Source organism: Nycticebus coucang, chromosome 17 (assembly GCF_027406575.1).
Source record: "Nycticebus coucang isolate mNycCou1 chromosome 17, mNycCou1.pri, whole genome shotgun sequence".
Lineage (NCBI taxonomy): Eukaryota > Metazoa > Chordata > Mammalia > Primates > Lorisidae > Nycticebus > Nycticebus coucang.
The window spans coordinates 38,998,822-39,024,226 of NC_069796.1; the positions used below are offsets into that span (position 1 = coordinate 38,998,822).

General features: G+C 39.0%; 1 protein-coding gene across 1 annotated transcript in view; it reads right to left on the reverse strand.

The window, feature by feature from the left end:
- The window catches only part of PFDN1 (prefoldin subunit 1), a 67,757-nt gene extending 42,683 nt beyond the window's left edge, over positions 1–25,074 (reverse strand). Inside the window, exons 1-2 of the mRNA XM_053566490.1 lie at positions 24,973–25,074; positions 21,061–21,227 (exon numbers count right to left, since the gene is read on the reverse strand). Of these exons, the coding sequence (XP_053422465.1) occupies positions 21,061–21,227; positions 24,973–25,005 (200 nt within the window). The 5' untranslated portion in view covers positions 25,006–25,074. The remainder of the gene's footprint in view (positions 1–21,060; positions 21,228–24,972) is intronic.
- Between the last annotated feature and the right edge of the window lie 331 nt (positions 25,075–25,405).

Genomic DNA, 25,405 nt, shown 5'->3' on the forward strand with positions numbered 1-25,405 from the left:
GCTACTTGCACATTACACAAAGATCTTGCTACTTACACAAAGATCTATGGGCAAAAAATTTCTTACTTCATAATTTTGTAGCAGAGGAAAAATAATGTAAATAATTTTACATTCTTCCCTTAGTAAGAACCAATTAAAAAATATGGCACTTCCACACTGTGGAATGCCCAGTGAGTCTAGCCACTTCTGTTACTGGCATAATGAAGAGGAGAAATCCTCAACAGTCCTCCTGGGAAAAAATTTAAAAAAAAGGGTTTTAACATTTTTTTTTTTTTGTAGAGACAGAGTCTCACTGTATTGCCCTCGGGTAGAGTGCCGTGGCGTTACACGGCTCACAGCAACCTCTAACTCTTGGGCTTACGCGATTCTCTTGCCTCAGCCTCCCGAGTAGCTGGGACTACAGGCGCCCGCCACAACGCCCAGCTATTTTTTTGTTGCAGTTTGGCCGGGGCTGGGTTTGAACCCGCCACCCTCAGCATATGGGGCCGGCGCCCTACTCACTGAGCCACAGGTGCCGCCCAGGGTTTTAACATTTTATTGAGCTAACACAAAGGAAAGATTCCACAGAGGCCCTAAATGAAGTAAAACTGGGAATTCAGGAATGTAAAAAAGTAGTAAATTGACTTTCACTCTGATAGTTTCTGCAGAATCCTGGTGACCTGAAACATCCACACTGGCACAGAAACAGGAGATAAAATAGGAGTTAAAACCAAACTAAGGGGCCAACCAGGAGCAATGGCATGTACCTATAGTCCCATCTACTCAGAAGGCTGGAGCAGGAGGACTGTTTGAGCCCATGAGTTCAAGTTCAGCCTGGGCAATATAGCAAGACTCCATCTCTTAAAAAATAAAAAAAGAAAGAAAGAAAAGCCAAAGGGCCATACAAGGTAGATGCCCTTTTTTGTGTGTGTGTGTGGTTTTTGGCCGGGGCTGGGTTTGAACCCGCCACCTCCGGCATATGGGACCGGCGTCCTACTCCTTGAGCCACAGGCACCGCCCAAGGTAGATGCTCTTAAGAGAATCCTCTATTAAAGCCAGGATGCTAAAAGGTTCTACCATCAGTCTAAGGACAAAGAAACTTACTTCTCAGTAGAGTACAATAAAATAAGCTTAGAATAGAATAGAAAAACAAAAATCTCCCCTATGAATGTGTAACTACAAACTTTCTTTTTTTTTTTTTTTTTTAAGACAGAGTCTCACTATGTCGCCCTCAATAGAGTGCCATGGCATCACAGCTCACAGCAACCTCAAACTCTTGGGCTTAAGTGATTCTCTTGCCTCAGCCTCCCAAGTTGCTAGGACTATAGGCGCCTGCCACAACGTCCAGCTATTTTTGTTGTTGTTGTCATTGTTGTTTAGTAGGCTCAGGCCAGGTCCGAACCCACCAGCCAAGGTGTATGTGCCTGGCCCCTAACCATGAGTAACAAGCGCTGAGCCAACCACAACTCTAAAATTAAACCAACTATATGGTCCAGAAAACCTCAAGTACAGAACTTAAAGTGCTCCTAGGTACATGGGGGGCAAAGTTCAAGTACCAATGGAAGATACTTAAAACATAAAGAAAAAAATAGTAAAAATTATAAAACCTAGCACTTTGGGAGGCTGAGGAAGGTGGATTGCTTAAAGTCAGAAATTCAAGACCAATCTAAGCAAGAGGAAGACCTCATCTCTACAAAAAACTAAAATATCTGCATGGTGTGGTAGAGCATGTCCGTAATTCTAGCTACTCATGAGGTGAGGCAGGAGGATCACTTGAGCCCAGGAACACAAGACAGTAGAACCTCTATATACTGACTACCCAAGTGACTGTAACAAACTGGTCAACATACAGAGGTGGTCAACATAAGGAACTAGGCCTACTTTACTGATAATACACATGTGCTGCATGAAAATTAGGTCAACTTATGGAGGTGGTCAATGTAGGGAGGTGGCCTACCATGTGGTCAATGTAGGGAGGTGGCCTACCATGGAGATTCTATTGTGTATATACATACATATACACAAATTAAACACAAAAATTGAATACAGCATTAAGACCAGAAAGATAAAATCAAGTGTTCTAATATATGTATAATTACAGACCCAAAAGGAGAAGAGACAGAGAATGGGGCAGAAATAGCATCTGAAGAGATGACGAATGGGAATTCTCCAAAGCAACAAAAGTACCAAATCACAGTTTCAAGACACTCATGCAAAACAAATATCAAAAACAAAACAGGCTGGGCATGATAGCTCATGCATGTAATGCCAGCACTTGGGAGGCCGAAGCAGGTAGATTGCCTGGGCTCAGGAATTTGAGGCCAGCCTGAGCTAGAGCAAGACCTCATCTCTAAAAAAGTAGCTGGGCACTGTGTGTAGCCAAGTGCTGTGGTGGGCACCTGCAGTCCCAGCTACTTGGGAGGCTAAGGCAAGAGGATTGCTTGAGCCCAAGAATTTGAGGTTGCTGTGAGCTGTGACACCACACCATTCTACTGATGATGACAAAGTGAGACTCTGCCTCAAAAAAATAAAAATAAAACATAAAATGAAACTGTGGTCTGTAGATCAATCCAGTAATGTTCATTTGTTTATATAATGACAATGTTTACTTTCTCATAACAATGGCAAAATTAAGAGAGAATTGTGATAGAGTATTACATAACAAGCAAAACCAAAAATATTTATTATCTGGCCTATTACCAAAAAAAAGCTTGCCAATCTCTGATCTAAACCAAAAGCAGGTTCGGCGCCTATAGCTCAGCAGCTAGGATACCAGCCACATATACTGGAGCTGCCAAACAACAATAACAACTACAACCAAAAAATAGCCAGCGTGTGGCAGGCGCCTGTAAATACCCAGCGTGTGGCAGGTGCCTGTAGTCCCAGCTACTTGGGAGGCTGAGGCAAGGGAATCGTAAGCTCAAGAGTTTAACGTTGCTATGAGCTGTGATGCCACAGCACTCTACGGAGGGAGACACAGTAAGACTGCCTCAAACAAAACAAAACAAAACAAAAACAAAACAAAAGCAATAGCAACACATTGTAGACTTCATACATATGTAAAATGTGTAACAATAAAACAAAGGATGGGCGGGAAGGATTTGACATATAATAAAATAAAGTGTAAAGTGGTATATTATTATTTGAAGGTAGATTGTGATAAATTAAAGATCCATATTGTAAAATACAGGACAAACACTACATAAAAGAAATTTTAAGAGGAATACCTAATAAGTCAAAAGTGAAGACAAAATAAAATCACAAAAAATACTCAATCCAGGCAGGGCGCAGTGGCTCACGCCTATAATCCTAGTACTCTGGAAGGCCGAGGCTAGGATGGATTGCCTGAGCTCACCAGTTCAAGACCCGCCTGAGCAAAAGCTATCTCTAAAAATAGCCAGGCGTTGTGGTGGGCACCTGTAGTCTCAGCTACTCAGGAGGCTAAGGCAAGAGAATCTCTTGAGCCCATGAGTTTGTGGTTGCTGTGAGCTATGACACCATGGCACTCTACCAAGGGTGACAAAGTGAGACTCTGTCTCAAGAAAAAAAAAAACAACTCAATCTAAAAAACTGCAGGAAAAGAGGGAAAAAAGGAATAAAGAATAAATGAAGCCAGGCACAATGACTCATGCCTATATTCCTAGCAATTAGGAGATGAATGGGGGAAAACAGCTTGAGCTCAGGAGTTTGAGAACAGCTTCAGTAAGAGCAAGACCTTCATCTCTACAACAATTAGAAAAGCTGGGAGTGTGGCTTGGTGCCTGTGGCTCAAGCAGCTAAGGGGCCAGCCACATACACCTGAGCTGGTGGGTTCGAGTCCAGCCCAGGCCCGCCAAACAACAATGATGGCTGCAACCAAAAAATAGGCAGGCGTTGTGGCAGGCACCTTGTACTCCCAGCTACTAGGGAGGCTGAGGCAGGAGAATCACTTAAGCCCAGGAGTTGGAGGTTGCTATGAGCTGTGATGCCACAGCACTCTTCCCAGGGCGACAGCTTGAGGCTCTGTCTCAAAAAAAAAAGAAAGAAAGAAAGAGGAAAGCTGGGAGTAGTTGCACAAGTCTACAGTACCAGCTACTTGGGAGGTGGAAACAGAGTCAGAGTCAGAGGCATAAGGATCACTCCACGTGGAGTCTGAGATTATTGTGAACAATGATGACACCATTGCACTCACTATAGCCCAGGAGACAGAACAAGACTCTGTCTCAAACATACATACAAAAATAAAATAAATAAATAAACAGAAAAATAGAAAACAAATGGCATAGTGGTAGATTTATGCCAAATTATAACAATAATGGCTTGAAATGTAAATGATATGAACACCCCAATTAAGACAATGATTGTCAGATTGGATTAAAAAGCACCACTCAACTACATGGAGCCAATAAGAAATCTACTTTGAATTAAAAAACATAAACAGATTAAAAGTAAAAACATGATCATACCTACTAGGATGGCAATAATCACAAAAACACATAATTTTAAAAATAGATAATAACAAGTGCTGAAGAGAATATGGAGAAACTGGAACCTCCATACATGGCTGACAGAAATGTAAAATGGTACAACTGCTACAGAAAACACCCTGGCAGCTTCTCAAAAGGTTAAACATAGTTACCAGAAGACCCAGAAATTCTACTAGGAATAGAACCAATTGAATGTCCATATGGAAACTTGTACATAAAATGTTCATAGCAGCATTTTTCATGATAGCCAAGAAGTGGGAACAATTCAAACATTCACCCACAAATGAATGGGTAAACAAAATGTGGTACAGTCACAGAATGAAATATAATACTTTAATATTTCAAAAATTTCAACATTTCAACAACAAAAAGGAATAAAGTACTGATACATGCTACAACCTTTAAAACACCAAGACAACACAGTCACTTATTGTATGATTCCATTTACATGAAATGTCAAGAAGAGGCCAATCTATAGAGACAGGATGATTTGTGGGTCCCCAGGTTGGGAATAAGGGGCAGGTGGGGGAGATTAGAATAACTGCTAATGGAGGATTATTTTAGGGGTGACAAGTACATTTTGCAATTAGACACTGGTGGGGCGGCACCTGTGGCTCAAAGGAGTAGGGTGCCGGCCCCATATGCCAGAGGTGGCAGGTTCAAGCCCAGCCCCGGCCAAAAAACTACAAAAAAAAAAAAAAAAGAATTAGACACTGGTTATGGTTGCTCAACTTTACAAATATACAAAAAAATCCATTGAATTGTATACTTTAAAGTGGACAAAATAATGAATTTTATATTAGGTGAATTTTTTTTTTTAAGACAGAGTCTCACTCTGTCACCCTGGGTAGAGTGCTGTGGTATCCTGGCTCACGGCAACTTCAAACTCTTGGACTCAAGGGATCCTCTTGCCTTAGCTTCCTGTAGCTGGGACTACAGGAGCCTGCCATGATGCCTGGTTAATGTTTTTTTTTTTTTAGTAGAGATGGTGTCTTAATAGCTGATTAACTTTATTTTTCATAGGAGGTAAAATTCTGAAATTGCTCTGTGTAGTGGAATAAATAAGTAAAGGAACAGGGGATGGTAGGAGCCAGATTTTTGTTACAGAAGTTATAGATAAGCAACAGGGGAAGGCTAGAATAAACCCCTTGGTATTAAAAAGAGTTGGTAATATCAGCATCAACTAGCTTAATACACAGTGATGAACAGACATGAAAACAATTAGAGATATCTCTAGTCACTGAAAGGGCATAGAAACAGTAATATCTTACTAGTAACAAACATACCCAGAGAGCAGATATAAGTTTCTAGATATCATTCTTCTACAAGAGGAATAAGAAACCAGGGTTTCTGAAAGAAATGACTGATCACAGTGCTCAAGCAGGGAAAATAAAGATGAGCATGATGCCACAGCACTCTACCCAGGGCAACAGAGTGTAACTCTGTATTAAAAAAAAAAAAAGAAAGAAAGAAAGAAAAAGAAAAAAAGAAAAAAAAAAGAAAAAGAAAAAAAGAACCTCAGAGCATCATACAGTATGAGGAAGTCTAAAATCAAAATGCTAAAGAAAATGAAAAGGCAAGCTATGGACGGCACCTGTGACTCAGTGGGTAGGGCGCCAGCCCCATATACCGAGGGTGGCGGGTTTGAACCCAGCCCCGGCCAAACTGCAACAAAAAAATAGCTGGGCATTGTGGTGGGCACCTGTAGTCCCAGCTACTCGGGAGGCTGAGGCAAGAGAATCGCCTAAGCCCAGGAGTTGGAGGTTGCTGTGAGCTGTGACACCACAGCACTCTACCCAGGGCAACAGCTTGAGGCTCTGTCTCGGAAAAAAAAAAAAGAAAAGGCAAGCTACAGATGGGAGAAAATATTTGATAAAAGATATGAATCCAAATTATATAAACAACTCTTAAAACTCAACAATAAGAAAACAAACAATCATGTTAAAAAATTGTCTACAGAGCTGAATAGCCACTTCACCACAGATAAAGAAAACGGCACATGAAAAGATACTCAAGATAAAATGTAACCGGGGAACTGTAAACTACAACAACAATGGGATATACATAGCATAACAGATAAAATCCGAAACACAGAACACCAAATGCTCATGAAAATATAGAGCAACAGAAATTCTCATTCACTGCTGGTGGGAATGCAAAAGGCACAGCCCACTTTGGAAAACAGTTTGGCAGCTTCTTACAAAGCTAAACATATGATCATATGCACATAAAAACCTATCAAATATTACAGCAGCTTTACTCATAACTACCAAAACTTGGAAACAACCAAACTATCCTTCAATAGGTGAATGGATAAACAAACTATGGTATATCCATACAATCGAATATTATTCAACAATAAATAGAAATGAACTATCAAGCCATAAGACACAGAGGAGCTAGGAGTCGTGGCGTGTGTCTGTAGTCCCAGCTACCCAGGAGGTTGAAGTAGAGAACTGCAGGAGTTTGAGGCCAGCCTGGGCAGCCTTGTCTCTTTGGGAAAAAAAGAAGACAGAGCAACCTTAAATGCATACTGCTAAGCAAAAGAAACCAGTACAAAAGGCTGCATACTACATCATTTCAACTATCACATTCTAGAGAAGGCCAAACTACAGAAACAGGAAAAAAAACAGTGCTCACCAGGGAGGAGGTGGGGGTCAGGGAGAAGAAAAGTGGTGATGGGAAGGAGGGAAGAATACAATAGGTGGAGCCCAGGTGATCTGGGTGGACAGTGAAACTACTCTGTACAACAGCATAATAGTGGATGCATTATACATTTGTCAAAACCCTGAACTGTATAACACATAGAATGATCCCTAATGTAAACGACAGATCTTAGTTATTGTTATCAGTATCCTTTTACCAATTCTAACAAATGTGCCACACTGATGCAAGAGACTGGAGGGGCTGAAGAAGGTGGGAAGGGAATGTGTGCACACTCTATGCTTTCTGCTCAATTTTCTGTAAACCTAAAACTGCTCTAAGAAAATAATGTCTATTATTTAAAAAAAAAAAAAAATAGGTATGGGAGCATGTTACCAGAACCTTACCAGAACACCAAGGAAAACCTTAAAAAGCTTCCAATGCCCAAAGCGGAGCTATTTGAGCAACAAAATAAGTAAAACAGAAATATAGCACCTGGGCAGTGCCTGTGGGTCATGAGTAGGGCGCCGGCCCCATATACTGGAGGTGCCAGGTTCAAACTCAGCCACAGCCAAAAACTAACAACAACAAAAAAAGGAATATAGCACCTGATCTGCAATACCTCAGGCAAAAGAAGTCTACAGAACATGGTATGCTCAAGTCTAACTCTTAAGGATACTGCCACATCTTTATATGATATTATCCCTGTTCCCCTAATTAATTCTGTTTCTGTAAATCCCTCCTTCTGTCTTCTTTTCCAGCACCTATATTAACCACAGAAGCACTATGCAATGCTCTCTGCTAAGCTCTCTCTACCAAAAGTTCCTCACAGAACTCACTTATTTTAAAGGCCTCAATTCGACTAATGACTCTCAAAATAATATCAACCCCCTTCGCATGCACTATGTATAATATCTAAAGGTCATTTCTACCTGCATGTCCCAAATTAAACTTATTTTATCAACCCAAGAGAACATTCCCTACAAGCATTATCACAATCTCAACATCAGCTATCAGTAATATCAACATATGCTGACTCATCTAAGTCCCAAAATTACAGGCATCTCCTTGTCCCCTACATTTCCAATTTATCACTCTCTCAAACTTACTTCAACCACTCCATTCTTACCCACCACCTTAATTCATGCCTATATTACTACACTCTCGAATTACTTCTGTAGCTTCCAACCTTGCCTAATTCATCCTAAATTCATTAACAGTTTTCATATAGGAAAGATTGTTGATAATTTTAACAGACACTTCTACTGATTAGCTACCCAACATCCATTTCCTTTTCTTTGTTGTTATGTACCCAAGTAACTCAAGAATCCTAGGCAGAATCTTGATTAGTCTTATCTAATAGTGACAGTACCATCTCCCAAGATTCAAGCCCATACATTTGGCTCAGTTTTTATCACGAGCTTTTCTAACTCTGGATATTGTCATGTCTGAATGAAATCCTTAGAATTCTGGCAGCCAACCTGAAGATGAAGCTGGCAAATACAGAGAGAAAGGCAGAGGCAAGAGTACTGAAGTAAGTGGAAATGAAGCCCAATACACAGTCCCTGAGGAGGCCTGACATACACCCCATGGGTAAATCTCTTAGAAGCATCATACTCAGTGAAAGATGCCACACAAAGAAGTACATACGATAATAACTCCATTTATATGAAAGTCTAAAATAAGAAAAATTAATCTACAGTAATAGAAATCAGATTAGCAGCTGCCCAGAGGCCAGATTGAGGGAGGGGAGGATTGACTTGATAGTAGCAAGAAGGAACTTTTGAGGATGATGCAAATGTTCTATATCATGATTAGGGAAACAATGACATTTGTTAAAATTCACCCAACTGTACTCTAAAATGAGTGTATTTTACCATATGTAAGTTACACCTCAATAATGTTAATTTAAGAAAAATTAGGGGGCGGCACCCATAGCTCAGTAGGTAGGGCCCTGTACACCAAGACTGCTGGGTTCAAACCCACTGGGCCAATTAAAAAACAACAATGACAACAACAAAAATAGCTGGGCATTATGGTGGGCACCTGTAGTCCCAGCTACTAGGAGGCTGAAGCAAGAGAATCACTTATAACCCAAGAGTTGGAGGTTGCTGTGTGCTGTGATGCCACAGCACTCTACCCAGGATGATAGCTTGAGACTCTGTCTCAAAAAAAGAAAAATAATTATGCTTAGCACCCACAGCTCAGTGGTTAGAGCGCCAGCCACATACACTGGGGCTGGTGGGTTTGAACCCAGCCTGGGCCTGCTAAACAACAATGACAACTACAAGGAAAAAATAGCTGGGCGTTGTGGTGAGCACCTGGTGTCCTAGCTACTTGGTAGGCTGAGGCAAGAGAATTACTTAAGCCCAAGAGTTTGAGGTTGCTGTGAGCTGTAATACCATGGCACTCTACCAAGGGTGACATAGTGAAACTTTGGTCTCCAAAAAAAAAAAAAAAAGAAAGAAAGAAAAATAATTAGTACTATCGTACACCAGATGATAACATGTACCATGGAGAAAAATAAAGCCAACAAGAGGCAAATAAATGAGGATGTGAATATATATATAATTTTAAATATAATCTTAATTATTTAATAATTATTTTAATTAATAATTTTAATAGGATGGTCACAAAAAGCCTCACTGCCTTTTTAGCTAATGACCTGAAAGAAGGAGTAAGCCATGGAGAGTCATGGAGATATCTGGAAGAAGGCTTCAGACAGAGAGACAAGTACAAGAAAGCCTTTGTCCTTTTTCTTTTTTTTTTTTTTGAGACAGAGTCTCACTATGTTGCCCTTGGTGGAGTGCCGTGGCATTACAGCTCACAGTAACCTAAAACTCTTGGGCTTAAGTGATTCTCTTGCTTCAGCCTCCCAAGTAGCTAGGACTACAGGCACCCGCCACAACGCCCTGCTATTTTTTGTTGCAGTTGTCATTGCTGTTTTGCAGGTCCAGGCCAGGTTTGAACCCACCAGCCTCAGTGTATGTGGCCAGCGCTGTAACCATTGTGCTACAGGTGGCAAGACAACTTTGCCTTTTTCACTAATAAAATGGGAAGTTACCTGAAAGATTTTGATTTGTGTGATCTGACTTACATTTTAAAAGGATCACTCTGCTGATCAGTTGAAAACAGACTATAAAGTGGTAAGAACAAAGCAGAGAGCCCAGTTAGGAGGTAACTGCTATAATCCAATGGCAGCTTAGACCAGGGTGGTGGTTAGTTTTAAATTCTGGAAGAAGTTAAAGATAAAGCCAATGGGATTTGCTATCAAATTGAATGTAAGACTGAAAGAGAAGAACCAAAGATGATTCCAAGATTTGGAAAAATTGGAAGGATGGAAAAGCCATTTACTGAAATGAGGAAGAATGAGGGAGGAGAAGGTTTATTTATAAACAACAAGAATTTTATTTTGGCTAAGTTAATTCTGAGATGCCTATTAGACTATCAAATGGAGATGTAAAGTATGCATTTGGATATACAAGTTTGGAGTTCAGGGAAGGGGTCTAAGCTAAAGATAAAAATCTGGGAGTTGGGGCGGCGCATGTGGCTCAAGGAGTAGGGCACCAGCCCCATATACCGGGGATGGTGGGTTCAAGCCTGGTCCTGGCCAAAAAATCTGGGAGTTGTCGGTATATAAAAAGGCATTTAAAAAGATAAGCCTGGGGCGGTGCCTGTGGCTCAGTGAGTAGGGCGCCGGCCCCATATGCCGAAGGTGGAGGGTTCAAACCCAGTCCCGGCCAAACTGCAACAAAAACAAAAAAATAGCCAGGCGTTGTGGCGGGCGCCTGTAGTCCCAGCTACTCGGGAGGCTGAGGCAAGAGAATCGCGGAAGCCCAAGAGCTGGAGGTTGCTGTGAGCCGTATGACTCCACAGCACTCTACCAAGGGCAGTAAAGTGAGACTCTGTCTCTACAAAAAAAAAAAGATAAGCCTGGATGAAAACATTAAGAGACTAAGTACGTACAGACAAGAGAAAAGAAATCCAAGGGCTAAGTCCAAGGCCAATCTAATATTTACAAATGTGAAAGAAAAGGAAATGGTAAATGAGATTGAGAAGGAATGGCCAATGAGGTAAAAGAAAAACCAAGAGACAGTAATATCCTGAAAGCAAAGAGAAGAAAGCCCTTCAAGGAAGAAAGATGAAATGAACTAAATACTACTGGTAGGTCAAATAAGATAAGGACTGAGAACTCATTAGAATTATTAGAGAAACATGGTCCCTCTGGAACCCAATCCCATATAAATGTCCATTGTTCTACATGAGTAACACACACTGCTAAGTTCAATCTATGATAATTAAAAATTATTCTCTATTTTTAAATCAAAACTATTACTCCTGAAATGGAAGCAGTAATATGTGAATCTATTTTAAACATGATGTTTATTTTGGGTCACTATTTGGTATTCTAAGTATTCTGGTAAATAATCACCTCTGATGTTTACCACTTTCACTCTGACCTCATTAAACCCCAAACAATTCCACATATAAGCATTGAGCTATTCCACAACTTTTTTCCAAGATGTGATCTTTATTTTACTAGGTTAAAATATAACAGTGGGTAAAATATAACAACAGGATCGTAAAAGATTACTACTACTCAATGACTACTGAAGGACATCACAGAACAGAAAACAACTGGTACAAAAGCAGAAAGTCACAGAGAAATATAAATACACTTTGGCATAAATGCAAATGTCTCAGTCAGACACACGCATACAGGATGCATATTGTGGTCCAAATCACTTTACCCTGAGCCAATGTAAAAGGTTGGGCTTACGGCAGTCATGTTCTTATCTATTTAAAGATACATTTTTAATACTAGGATCCTGCTGCTGTACAAATTTTGATATCAGAACATTTTAAGTTCTCTTCAAAGACACAAAGAATAGTGTCTTCCAAGTAATCTGGTGCATTTCAAGGCAAGTGATCTTCCTCAAAACAAGAGTTAGTAATAGGAGCTTCTGGCCAGGACCATGAGATAACATTCCCCCCAGACATGTCCATTTAAATTTAAATTCTAAAAATAAAATGAGCATACACTCTTCACAAAAACACAAGCACTAATGATGTAGGTAACACACTATAATCTTAATTACTCCATCAGGATAAATGATATTTGCAGTTCACAGCAATTTCTGATATAAGTAGTAAGAAAGAAAAGAATACCAGTAGGTATACTACTAATCACTAATAATTACCAAGTATGTGTTCACATATAGGGACTCTTACCTTCTAAGTCAATATTTTTCTGAGATACTTTCTGCATAGTTCATTAAGCAGATTACATTCCCTGACATCAGCATTTCATTCAGTCCTCGCTCTCAGATTGTATTTCAAGTTGATCCCAAGCTTGTCACTTTGAGATAAATGGCAGCTAAATTCAGAAAATTCTTGGTACAGCTTAAAATTGACTGTTTTCAGAGACATTCAGCTGAAGTTAAGTCAGTTACAGCACACAATTTCTCAGTGACCAAGTAATACAATTCAAGATTACTCCTACTTTTGTTTTTATTTACATAGGAGCAGCAAGTAAATGGTACTCTTCACCCTGGCCCAAGTTAACTACATGGATTCTTAGTAATTACCAATGGGGATACACTGTAGTATGCTACTGTGTTGTTAAATGACTGCTACTTTCATGCAACAAAGTCAGATTTTATTTAATCCTTGGTTAAAAAAAAAAAAGCCAGATCTTGTGATGTCAAGAAATGCAGAAGCAAAGTCCTCCAAGTAACTAAATGAATCGATTACATTATGTTTTTTAAAACAGGTTCAAAGCCTAAAATAAGTACCCATAACAAGGACACACTAAATAAAAATTTTATTTTAGCATCTTTGTACGCTCCATGATAACTGTCTTTTTCTCCCTTTTTTAATAACAAACTTCTAATTAGTACAACATTTTCAAATTTTATTTCCTGTATTTCGATGAGAATGTCTGGATCCTGGGGGAAACGGGAGAAGAAGGGAAAGAACTATTAAAAAGTACTTGTCTGCAGAAGAAACAAGACTGTGTGGTTCTTACGCAAATGTTTATTAACTTTCCCAGCATGAAAACAGTGATGTCATTCTAGACAGCAAAGTTGTAATAAACATCAAGTTTTTAAATCATTGGCAATTTAAGGAAATTAAGAATGTTACTCAAAAATCTCCTCTCCCCAGAGTGCTGCATCTAAGGAAGAGGAAAGTGTGCCCATCTGGGCTTACATACATATTTGACGTCAACAAAACTGAAGTCATTTTTCCCTGTACAACAGGAAAACTTGTTTTTTCCCTTAGAACTCTGGGTAATGAAAGCATGCCTTTAAATGGCTCAGTATAAAAACACAAGAAGGATGGGTCATATTCTATTAGTAAAAGCAGCTGAACACGAAGAACTTTTCTTCCTTTTAAATAAAATTTTTTTAAAAACCTTTAAAAATATCTTATTTTTGACAATTATTCTCTCTACTCTAAAATAGAGATTAATAAATTTAAAGGGGGTATAAAAAGAATTTATCAATTTGCATTTACAAAGTGGCTTGTAAACCAAAAGTAATCTCACACATTTCACTTTTTTTTATCCTGTAGCAGGCAGTAAACAAAGTACCCAAACTTGACTGGTGAAAGCAACAATATAAACAATTTTTACTACAATATCAATAGTATTTATCAACAATATCAAGAATATTTACTACACCAAAATTTTTATTTCCTGATCTTAACTTTGACACTGAAGGAATAAAATATAGTAGGACTATTACTTCCATTTTAAAATTACGTCAAATTGACTGGAAGACCATGAAATTGTAAATGGTTGCAAAACTTGAAGCAGCGTTACCATATCCCTTTCTATTAATATTTAATATAATTAAACTTAAGAAATAGCAAATATTTCATCCTGCCTTTACTAAATATCATGATTCAAATTACAAGTCAACATCGAAACTAACAAATATGATCACAACAAAACCAACATAACATTTTTAAATAAGGGCAGTCCAACCAAAGAGTTCAGATTTCTACATACCAATTGGTTGAAAAAATGTCTTAACATCAGTGTAACCTGGCTTATTGTACTCTCAATGAATCCCCAACAATAAAAAAAAGAAAAAATGTCTTAACTATTTAGATTTTAAAAACTCTTTACCTATCAGGAATATACCTACTATTTTACTTTCTACTTGTGCAATCTTAAGTTTTATGCTTCTGGCCCTTCAACCATTAGAGATCAACCATTAAATTACTTCAACAAATAGAAATAGCAACACTGCTCCCAAACAGCACTTCTGCATTGCTAGACACTTATCTAGTTGGCAGATTTATAACATTGTTCATTCTTAGTTCCTTAAATGTAAAAAAATACCCACAGAATAGTAGCATACCTCTAAATCAGTTTAAATATGCTACCATGTTATTTTTAGTTAGGTTCAAGTTTTTTAAAGGCACTAATCATTCTCAAAGGCTAATCTACTCAAGTTCCTCCTATATTAGAAAAATAAAAGCTAATTTGTCTCTTTTGGAAAGAAGAAATGTTATTTATGTAATGCTCAACCAAAAAGGGTTTTAGAATAAAAGACCCAACATCAAAACAGGATCAGGATCATCATATTATTGTCAATAAAAATAAGTTTTACATTTATTCTAATGATGGTCCTTTCAAACACTAACATGGTTAAATGTCATAAATGTGCACTTTCAAATGTATTCTTATGCTCTACTATGCAAAGAGGAAGAAAACCTCCACAAGCAATTATAAACTGAGTCTTATCCATGAAAAAAAAAATACAATAGTCACATACATTTAAAGATCTGTCCATTCCCTCTACATGCTAGAAAGATGCAAAGACAAACACTTCCAAATATCCAGACAGATCATTCCACAGTTGTAACTTTCATCATAGTTCTCAAAGCAGTATGGTGAGGTCAGCTCACAAACAGCTTAAGTAGCAAAACTAGAAATTGGTGGTAGTAGTATCAGGCTACATAACAGCCTTTCCAAAGACTATGAAGTAAGAGAACTAAAATGTGCTGGCAATATGCCAAAGACTGGATGGACTACAGCTTTCAGCATGGACTACTCAGAGCTTACAATATATGGCAATTCATCATCTCTTATGCTATACCTTGACTTTCCTTATTTTAAACCAAAAAGCAGTGGTCCTCAAACTACGGCCCGCGGGCCACATGCGGCAGTGATTGTTATTTGTTCCCGTTTTGGTTTTTTACTTCAAAATAAGATATGTGCAGTGTGCATAGGAATTTGTTCATAGTTTTTTTTTTTTTTTTAACTATAGTCCGGTCCTCGAATGGTCTGAGGGTCAGTGAACTGGCCCCCTGTTTAAAAAGTTTGAGGACCCCTGTATAAGAGGGATTTAACCCTACCAAATTTCTCCATACTTATGAGTTGAAAAACATCTGGGCTGGCAATGATTTGAACTAAATACATAAGCTAAAAAGAAAAATCTGATTTTCATTCTTTGTGAAGATAAGGATGGTAAAATAGAAACAATTATATTAATATTATTCCGCATAAAACAGTCTTTAATCTTCAAGGATTATATTACCCTCAGTTTAATTCTAAAGGTTTGAGTCTTCTATATTGTCAGTTCTGACTGTTTCTGTAACTGGCTGACATTCACAATGAGTCAACCTTCTCAATAGATTTAATACAGAATCTTGTCAGATCAAAGGACATAATTTTGGTTAAAAATGATTCTTTTGATCATAGTCAAAATATGTTACTTTTACAATTTCATCTTGACTGAATCATATATTGAAATAGAATAATTAACTCTAATTCTTAAGTTTCTTATACTTTCTAAATACACTTCTTCTAAAGAACCAAAAGAGGGTGGCGCCTGTGGCTCAAAGGAGTAGGGCACCGGCCCCATATGCCGGAGGTGGCAGGTTCAAACCCAGCCCTGGCCAAAAACTGCAAAAGAAAAAGAAAGAAAGAAAGAACCAAAAGAAAATGCCATTATTTTAGGCAAGAGAAAAAAATCAGATTAAGTTCAAATCAACACATATTTATTTAATACCTATTTTGTGCCAGACATTATACTAAGAAATGAGGAAACAAAAATAATATATGTATATGGTCTTAGAGAGCTGACAATCTGCCTGGGGAGACTGACCCATTTAAAACACACTTATGGGCGGTGCCCATAGCTCAGTGGGTAGGGCGCTGGCCACATCCACCGAGGCTGGTGGGTTCGAGCCCGGCCCGTGCCAGCTAAACAACAATGACAACTACAACAAACAAAAACACACACACCTACATACTCAACATGCTCTACTAGCTGTAAGAATAAAAACCCTATATCAACAAGGAAAAGAATGAATGAGTCTGTACCATGGGCTGGACAATCTTCAGAGGTAAAGTAAGATTTCAGCTGTCTTGAAGGTTGAGAATTTCACAAGGCAAAGAGGGATACTGCCAGCCAAGGACAGATGAGCAAAAGCACAAAGACACAAAAATACAGCAGATATGAGGAAATCCTTTGTGAAAAGATCAGGATAACAATTTCTGGTACGTTGGGCAGCGCCTATGGCTCAGTCGGTAAGGCGCCGGCCCCATATACCGAGGGTGGAGGGTTCAAACCCAGCCCCGGCTGAATTGCAACCAAAAAAAATAGCCAGGCCTTGTGGCGGACACCTGTAGTCCCAGCTACTCGGGAGACTGAGGCAAGAGAATCACTTAAGCCCAGGAGTTGGAGGTTGCTGTGAGCTGTGTGATGCCACGGCACTCTACCCAGGGCCATAAAGTGAGACTCTGTCTCTACAAAAAAAAAAACAAAAAAACAATTTCTGGTACGTGTGCTACTACTCTTCTACCCTCGCCCTGTGATGCACATCACTAATCAATTAAAGCATGTTTTAAGCCCATATAAGACCCAAAATTCTTCTCAAAAGATTAACATAAAATCAGCAAAAGGAAGTAGGTCCATTAGATGAAATGTACATGTTATCCTGAGCTTGGAAAAATAAAGTGGTAGGACATGAGACTAGCAGGGTAAATTAAGAGCAGATTATAAATGACTTAAAATGCTAGGCCTACAAGTTTAGATTTTATACCTGGGTACAACAGAGAAAGGATTTTATGAAGAATGGAAATGGGACCAATTATGGCAATAAGTGAAGAATGAATATGAACAAACAGAATGAAGGCAAAAAAAAGAATAGTTAAGATGCTATTGTATTAGTCCAGGCAAGAAAAACAGTAAGGCCTGAATTTCAGTAATGGAAAAATCTACAGCAGGTTCTAAAACAAAAATGGAGTTTGGGATTTTATAATCTGTGAGTTTTTTTTAAATGAAAATTTGAGGAACATTTATATTCTGATCAGAATTCTCAAGAAACACTCAAAAATGAAAAGACAAATCAAAGTAAAGCAAGACTAGAATTAAAGAAGTGAATCACAATGATATCCAAAATTACTCAAGACTATAAATTCAGAAATAGATATTTCAGGTTTAGCATGAAGAAAGAGAACATCCTCATGACCAGACTAAATACTCAGCAAGTCTCTTCTTCCTCTCAAGGCACTAATACTCTAGCCAAACAACAAAAGCTATTCACCTTACATGCCCCTGCAATACAGGGTCAAACTCACACTTCCAGAGAGATGCAGAAAGCACAAATTTAAAACCGAAGTTTGAAATCATATAGGAGTCCAACTTTATCTAAACATTTAAAACTACACATTTCTTTTAAGAAACATAATTTATATGAAGCAATACCATTCTACGATTAACTAATTCATATCCCAGTCTTTAAACTCGTAAAATTCTTACTGTGGAATACAACCTATCTGCAGCACATTGACAGTATGTAAAACAAGCAACTCTCCTATTACTTCTGCAGAACATTTGATAAACGAAATTATTCTAATTAAAAATAAAAACTTCGGGCGGCACCTATGGCTCAGTCGGTGGGCGCCGGCCCCATATACCGAGGGTGGCGGGTTCAAACTGCAACCAAAAAATAGCCGGCCAAACTGCAACCAAAAAATAGCCGGGCATTGTGGCGGGCACCTGTAGTCCCAGCTACTCGGGAGGCTGAGGCAAAAGAATCGCTTGAGCCCAGGAGTTGGAGGTTGCTGTGAGCTGTGTGATGCCACGGCACTCTACCGAGGGCCATAAAGTGAGACTCTGTCTCTACAAAAAAAAAAAAATATATATATATATATATATATATATATATAAATAAATAAATAAATAAATAAAAACTTCATTGTAGCTCAAAAGGCCAAAAATAGTTGAAAGAGTTTTTCTATTTTGAAAAAGAAATTCTTTAGCTGCTACAAAGGCTAGTGTAGTGAAGTGAAATCCAAGTACAACATATTAACAGGCATACTAGAAAAGTTAACATTACTGTTTTAAGACCTAAGGATATTCACATTAAGGATAAAATTATCCTGTAGTGAATGCCAACAATGTATTTCATTCTACACAGATATATATTCAAGGGTTCTACTTTGTTCTCATCCCAATTCTTTTGTGTCCCAGTAGCAAATTCTCAAACTGGGATTCTTATCCTCTTAAAACAAGCTAAAATGAAAAATATGAACTTGGAAATAAAATTTGTATTATATTGTTCATTCTGAGAAAGCAAATCAGATGAACAGTTTACCATAATGTCTCTCTTATCCAGAAAGATATGGATTAGTCAGCCACGAACAGGGTCTATTTCTCATGATGCCATTCCAAAGCCATTATTAAATTTTACATGTTATGCTTCTTTCAAATCAATCACAAAATAAGTCATCCCAAGACTGAGGTCAAATTCCATTCTAACTAAAAGATCTCCAAATTTGAAGTAATGATCCACTTACTAAGTAATATTCAAAGATCAAATTCCAGAAAAACCTTCCTCCCAGGGCGGCGCCTGTGGCTCAAGGAGTAGGGCGCTGGTCCCATATGCTGGAGGTGGCGGGTTCAAACCCAGCCCCGGCCAAAAACCACAAAAAAAGAAAAAAAACCTTCCTCCCCTACATCCCCACACTTAAAAAAAAAAAAAATCAGTCTTCTTTTAGCTCATTGTAATGGAATGTTACCTGTACTTAAGGGCCTTTCCATTCTTTGTTTTCTGCTTAAAGAATATGAAACAGACCTATTCTCTCTCAAAACCATGTTTTTTAAAAGAAAAAAAAGTGACATGTAGGTGGTTAATTGTATAAAAATTAAAACAAATAAAAAGTAAACAGATTTACTACATTTCTCACATATTGAGTTGTTCTCTTATCAGAATAATGCATGACACTTAGAATGAGTATATATAAATGACAATTCAATCTTTATTTTTATTTTACAACACTGGTCAGACCTCTAAAAGGTTTATGATTTATATCACCCCTAATAAATTAGGTAGGGAAGATGAAATTAAAACTATACATACTTAAATAAATCTTCACATACAATACAAAATCTCTGTAAACACCACTGCATGCCAAACTATAACTTTATCATTGAAGTTACACACTTAACTAGAAAGAAGAGAGAAGTATTTAAGAAATGTACTTCAAAGACTAAAATTAGGGGCGGCGCCTGTGGCTCAGTCGATAAGGCGCCGGCCCCATATACCGAGGGTGGCGGGTTCAAACCCGGCCCCGGCTGAACTGCAACCAAAAAATAGCTGGGCGTTGTGGTGGGTGCCTGTAGTTCCAGCTACTCGGGAGGCTGAGGCAAGAGAATCACTTAAGCCTGGGAGTTGGAGGTTGCTGTGAGCTGTGTGATGCCACGGCACTCTACCGAGGGCCATAAAGTGAGACTCTGTCTCTACAAAAAAAAAAAAACAAAGACTAAAATTAAACATTTATATCTAGCTGAGGTTCAGTTCCTCATTTTTAAAAAAAGAAGGTACTGGCTCAGCACCCGTAGCACAGTGGTTACAGCATTAGCCACATACACCGAGGTTGGTAGGTTCGAGCCCAGCCCAGGCCAGCTAAACAACAATGACAACTGCAACAAAAAACAGCCAGGCCTTGTGGTGGATGCCTGTAGTCCCAGCTACTTGGGAAGCTGAGGCCGGAGAGTCTTTACAGCCCAATAGTTTGAGGTTGCTGTGAGCTATGATGGCACAGCACTTTACCGACAGCAACATAGTGAGACACTGTCTCAGAAAAAGAAGAAAAAAAAAAAAGGTACTTGACTACAAAATCTTTAAAGTTATTTCAATGATACTTTAACTCAAAGTTTTAAAATGAACAAATTCAGGCCGGGTGTGGTGGCTAACCAGGATTACCCTAATACTCTGGAAAGCCAACGCAGGTGGATTGCTTGTGCTCAGAAGTTTGAGACCAGCCTGAGCAAGAGTGAGACTTCCTCACTACTGAAAAAAATAAAAAAAATAAAAATAAAAATTTAGCTGGGCATTGTGGCAGGTGCTTATAGTCCCAGCTACTTGGGAGGCTGAGGTTTGAGCCAGCTTGAGCCCAAGAGATGGAGGTTACTGTGAATTATGATCCCCCCCCACCCAAAAAAAAAGGCTGGGCACAGTGGCTCATGCCTGTAATCCTATTGCTTAAGCTCAAGAATTCAAGATCAACCTGAGCTAGAACAAGATCTATCTCTAAAAATAACTGAGTGTTGTGGCAGGCACCTGGAGTCTCAGCTACTTGGGAAGATGAGGCAAGAGGATAGCCGAAGCCCAAGAGTTTCAGCTGGCTGTAAGCTGTAACACAATAGCACTCTACCTAGGGCGACAAACTAAGACTCTTGTCTCAATAAAAAAAGAATGAGATCACAGGGTGTTGTGGCAGGCACCTGTAATCCCAGCTGAGGCAAGAGGATCACTTGAGCCCAAGAGTTTGAAGTTGCTATGAGCTATGATGCCACAGCACTCTACCAGGGTAACAGAGATTCTGTCTCAAAAATAAATAAATAAATAAAGTAAAATAAAAATAAATAAATAAAATGAACAAATTCTATGATTTAATTCAGACAAAAGACCCACCACAATAATCTCATTAAGAATATATTTTACTTACATTCTTCCTACACCTTCATACATGTTAGTTTCATCTACCAAAGTCATAATCTCTGTATCTGTAAGATGTGCATGCTTTTTTGTTCTGTTCAGCTGTTCAATCTGTATGTCTGCAAGCTTCACCTTCTGTTGAGTGTCAATAACCTTAGCTTGAAGCTCTGTGAAGGCCTAATAAAAACAAGTTCATGATTTAGTAGATAAAACATTTTATAAGAAACACTTAAGTCAAATCGAAATACATTAAAACAAAACATGTTAACCAGAGACAATGTGTGAAATTTACCAAAGCAAGCATCAGTAAGTCAATACACTTGTAAATGACCAAGTCACTATGCTAAATATTGAATTTACTATGTCCTCAGAAGATGCAATCAAATTGAAGCAAAACAATGCACATTAAATAAGAACCATATCAAGTAGCAATAGTAATAAAAAAAAAATAAATGCAATAGTCAGAGATGAAACCCACAGATTCAAAACAAGAATCAAGGCTTGGCACCTGTGGCTCAAGCAGCTAAGGCGCCAGCCACATACACCTGAGCTGGCGGGTTTCGCCCGCCAAACAACAAATAGCCAGACGTTGTGGCGGGCACCTGTAGTCCCAGCTACTGGGGAGGCTGAGGCAAGAGAATCACCTAAGCCCAGGAGTTGGAGGTTGCTGTGAGCTGTGACACCACTGCACTCTACCCAGGGTGACAGAGTGAGACTGTCTCAAAAAAAAAAAAAAAAAAAAAAAAAATCATAAAAGTAGGGCAGCACTTGTGGCTCAGTGAGTAGGGCGCCGGCCCCATATACTGAGGATGGTGGGTTCAAACCCGGCCCTGGCCAAACTGCAATAAAAAAAAAAAAAACCATTGTGGCCGGTACCTGTACTCCTAGCTACTCAAGGGCTGAGGCAAGAGAACTGCCTAAGCCCAAGAGCTGGAAGTTGCTTTGAGCTGTGATGCTACAGCACTCTACCAAGGGTAACAAAGTGAGACTCTGTCTCTAAAAAAAAAGAAAAGAAAAAATCATAAAACATTTTATAAGAAGAATCATAAAAATACATTTGTACCCTGTTGCTCCGAAAATAAGATAGTGTCTTATTTTAAGGTGTGCTCCCAAAGATGCGCTAGGTCTTATTTTCAGGGGACATCTTATGGTTCCTGTAAGTAGGTCTTATTTTTGGAGGATGTCTTATTTTCGGGGAAACAGGGTACTACACAATTAGGTTTTTTTCTTTTCTTTTTTTTTTTTTTGAGACATCGAGTTTCCCATTGTCACCCTTGGTACAGTACTGTAGCGTCACAGCTCATAGCAACTTCAAACTCTTGGGCTCAAGCAATTCTCTTGCCCCAGCCTCCCAAGTAGCTAAAGGTCCCTGCTACAATGCTTGGCTATTTTTTTAGAGATGGGGGTCTTGCTCTAGCTCAGGCTGGCCTCGAACCTGTCAGCTTAGGCAATCGACCAGCCTCAGCCTCCCAGAGTGTTAGTGTTAGGTGGCATGAGCCACCACACCTAGCTGTTACAACTAGGTTTCCAAGAACTTTCCCACAGGAGTTTGAAATACAATAGAATCTCCATAGCTGACCACCTCCCTACACTGACCACCTCCTTAAGTTGACCTAATTTTCTCAGACCAGCTATGAGCCACATGTACTCAATGGAAATTCCTTACGTTGACCACCTCTGTATTTTGATCAGTCTGTTAAAGTCCCTTCGGTGGTCAGCTTACAGAAGTTCTACTATATTAACATAAGAATATTAATATGAGAACATTAATGAGGTATATAACTCATTTACTACTCTCAATAATCCTATGAGTTAGGGATGGCAGTTTCATCACCCACAATTTACTGAGTTAAAATTGGCTTGTTGAACAACTATTAGAAAGGCAAGTACTTTAATCCATTTCTTCTGACACCTTAATTCAAAACCTTTCCCTTTTACTGTCTAGTAATATTCAGAACACAAGTATTTTTCAGAAAAAGACAAAAAAGAGAGAAAAAAATTGCAAAGCACTGGCAGAACAAATGCATCATGATCTTCATCCCCAAATACCAGGCCAAATTTAACCGCTGTATACATTTTTACTTAACTGAGGATAAACACAGTTCTTGGATACTCTCGATGAAGTGCCTGGAATGACTCTCACATGCTGTCAATTATATATTATTATCAACATTTGTGACTGCAATACATAGCAAAGGCTACTATAAAACTTTTATTCTGTGTTCTCACCTACTATTAAGGTCTCCAAAAGATTTACTTTGAAAAAGAGGTACCTAGGGCGGCGCCTGTGGCTCAAGGAGTAGGGCGCCAGTCCCATATGCTGGAGGTGGCAGGTTCAAACCTAGCCCCGACCAAAAACCAAAAAAAAAAAAAAAAGAAAAAGAGGTACCTAAAATCTCCTATTAGTTTCTACCAAAAAAAAAGACCTTGTGAAGACATCAGAAGGTAAAACCTTTAAACAAATTTTTTTTTTATTTAATTGGCTGTCAAAACTGTTCAAGTCTGTAATCATTGTCTTGGTTTACATTCACTGTCCACTTTATTAGGAACAAATTCAAACAGTACTGCGAAGTCCCTTCACAGTTGTACTCCTTAGCTTTCACTAAACAAGGACCTCAATTTGAACTTTTTTTTTTTTTTTTTTTTTTTTTTTTTAAATCTGCTGCTTTTATTTTTTTTTTATTTGGCCGGGGCTGGGTTTGAACCCACCACCTCCGGCATATGGAACCGGCACCCTACTCCTTGAGCCACAGGGGCCGCCTCAATTTGAACTTTTAACAGAAAAAAAGTAAATTTTTAGAATGCACAATTTTGTTTTGAAATGTAAAATTCCAGGTATTGTCTGATTGCTCCGTCCAGTTTGCTAAGGAACTGAGTATATTAAAGCTGAGATATTATAGCATTAGATGACACTTGGCAAGCACTTAAACTTATAAGAATTAACAAAAGCAAAACGCAAACGCATAATAACCTCAGGGCAGTAACAAATGGCCTGACCTATTATGAACAACAACTATTTCAACTGTCCTGGTTCTCAGGCACAGGCTGACCAGAGGCAGTCTTAAGTTAGATGTTGCTCATCTTAAGAACTTAAACTAATGGTCAAAAAGTTTGAAGACAGAAAATATTGGATTCTGGTCTCGACCCTTGACTGACACTTTTCTGGAACTGTTTTCTTTTCTAGGAAAATAGATTTAAACTAGATGAATTACAGGGTCCTTTCCGATCTGTCCTCCTCGCCCCCTAACGCATAGTTTGAGTTATTAATGATGCTAGGATCCTGATCGTTCTTAGGTAGCAAAAATCTTTTTGAGTAACAACACATTTATAAAGCAACTCTGAACAAGGAGAGGAATTCAATTTCACCTGCTACCGACTGTATTGGGAAAACTTCACTGAACTTTCTTTTGACAAGACTTCAAAAAAGGAAGGGGCAGTGGACCAAAAACCTGAAATAACGTTGTTGTAACCATGACTGACTTTCTGACTTGGAGATGCTACAATTCAATTATGGGACAGAAAAAATGGCCAAAACACAAAGGTTGGACTTGGAATATTCCAAAGCAAATGAAAAAGTAGAGTAACAGATGCCTCTGATCAGACAACGGATCTGAAAAGGTTTCAATTTGAAATGCTGTCTTCAGTTCTTACTGTTAAACTGAGTCCTAAAGACCCCAATGGCTATGGAGCTCAGAAAAAGGAGACAGGCCGACCTAGCCCAACAGGCTCCTACTCAACAAGAGCCGCTCGTCCCCAACCCCAGCTTAAAAGGGCCTGGTCGGGCCTTAGGACTCTAGGAAACCATTCTCTCATCTCCTGGAGCCTCTTTCTTTCTGCAAGACTCGAGCCTCACTCGACATTCTTTTCGCAGTCCCCTCAACCTCCAAAGAGAAGCCTCTGTCTCGTCAAGACCCTCTTTTACCTTTTTCAACTCCAAATCCACGGGGGCCGCCATCTTGATGCACCTTGTGCGTCTGCGCAGTGGGAGACAGCTCGAAAGAGAGTGGGGGAAGGACGCGCCTCGGTTTGAGCACCAGCCTTTCTTCTGCGCCTGCGCATGAGTCTACTAACTCGCTTCTTCCCCTTCCTTAGGCAGGTGATCTCTGCATACCAGGTTGCTTTTCAATCTGTCTTCTCCATGTGACGTAGCAGGTCTGTTTTGCTCCTCCACATCTTCTAGACACGGTCCAACGCGCAGGTTTCGTATGTTGCTGTAAGTAATTTGACGAATAGTGTTGGTAAATTGAGACGTATGCAGATGAAGTCAGTCATCTCTCCTTCAGTCCTTCAGCAAGTCCCTGTGCTGTCCGGCCCAGTGAGAATAGATCTTACGCTCAGGCTTGCCAGTTAGAGAG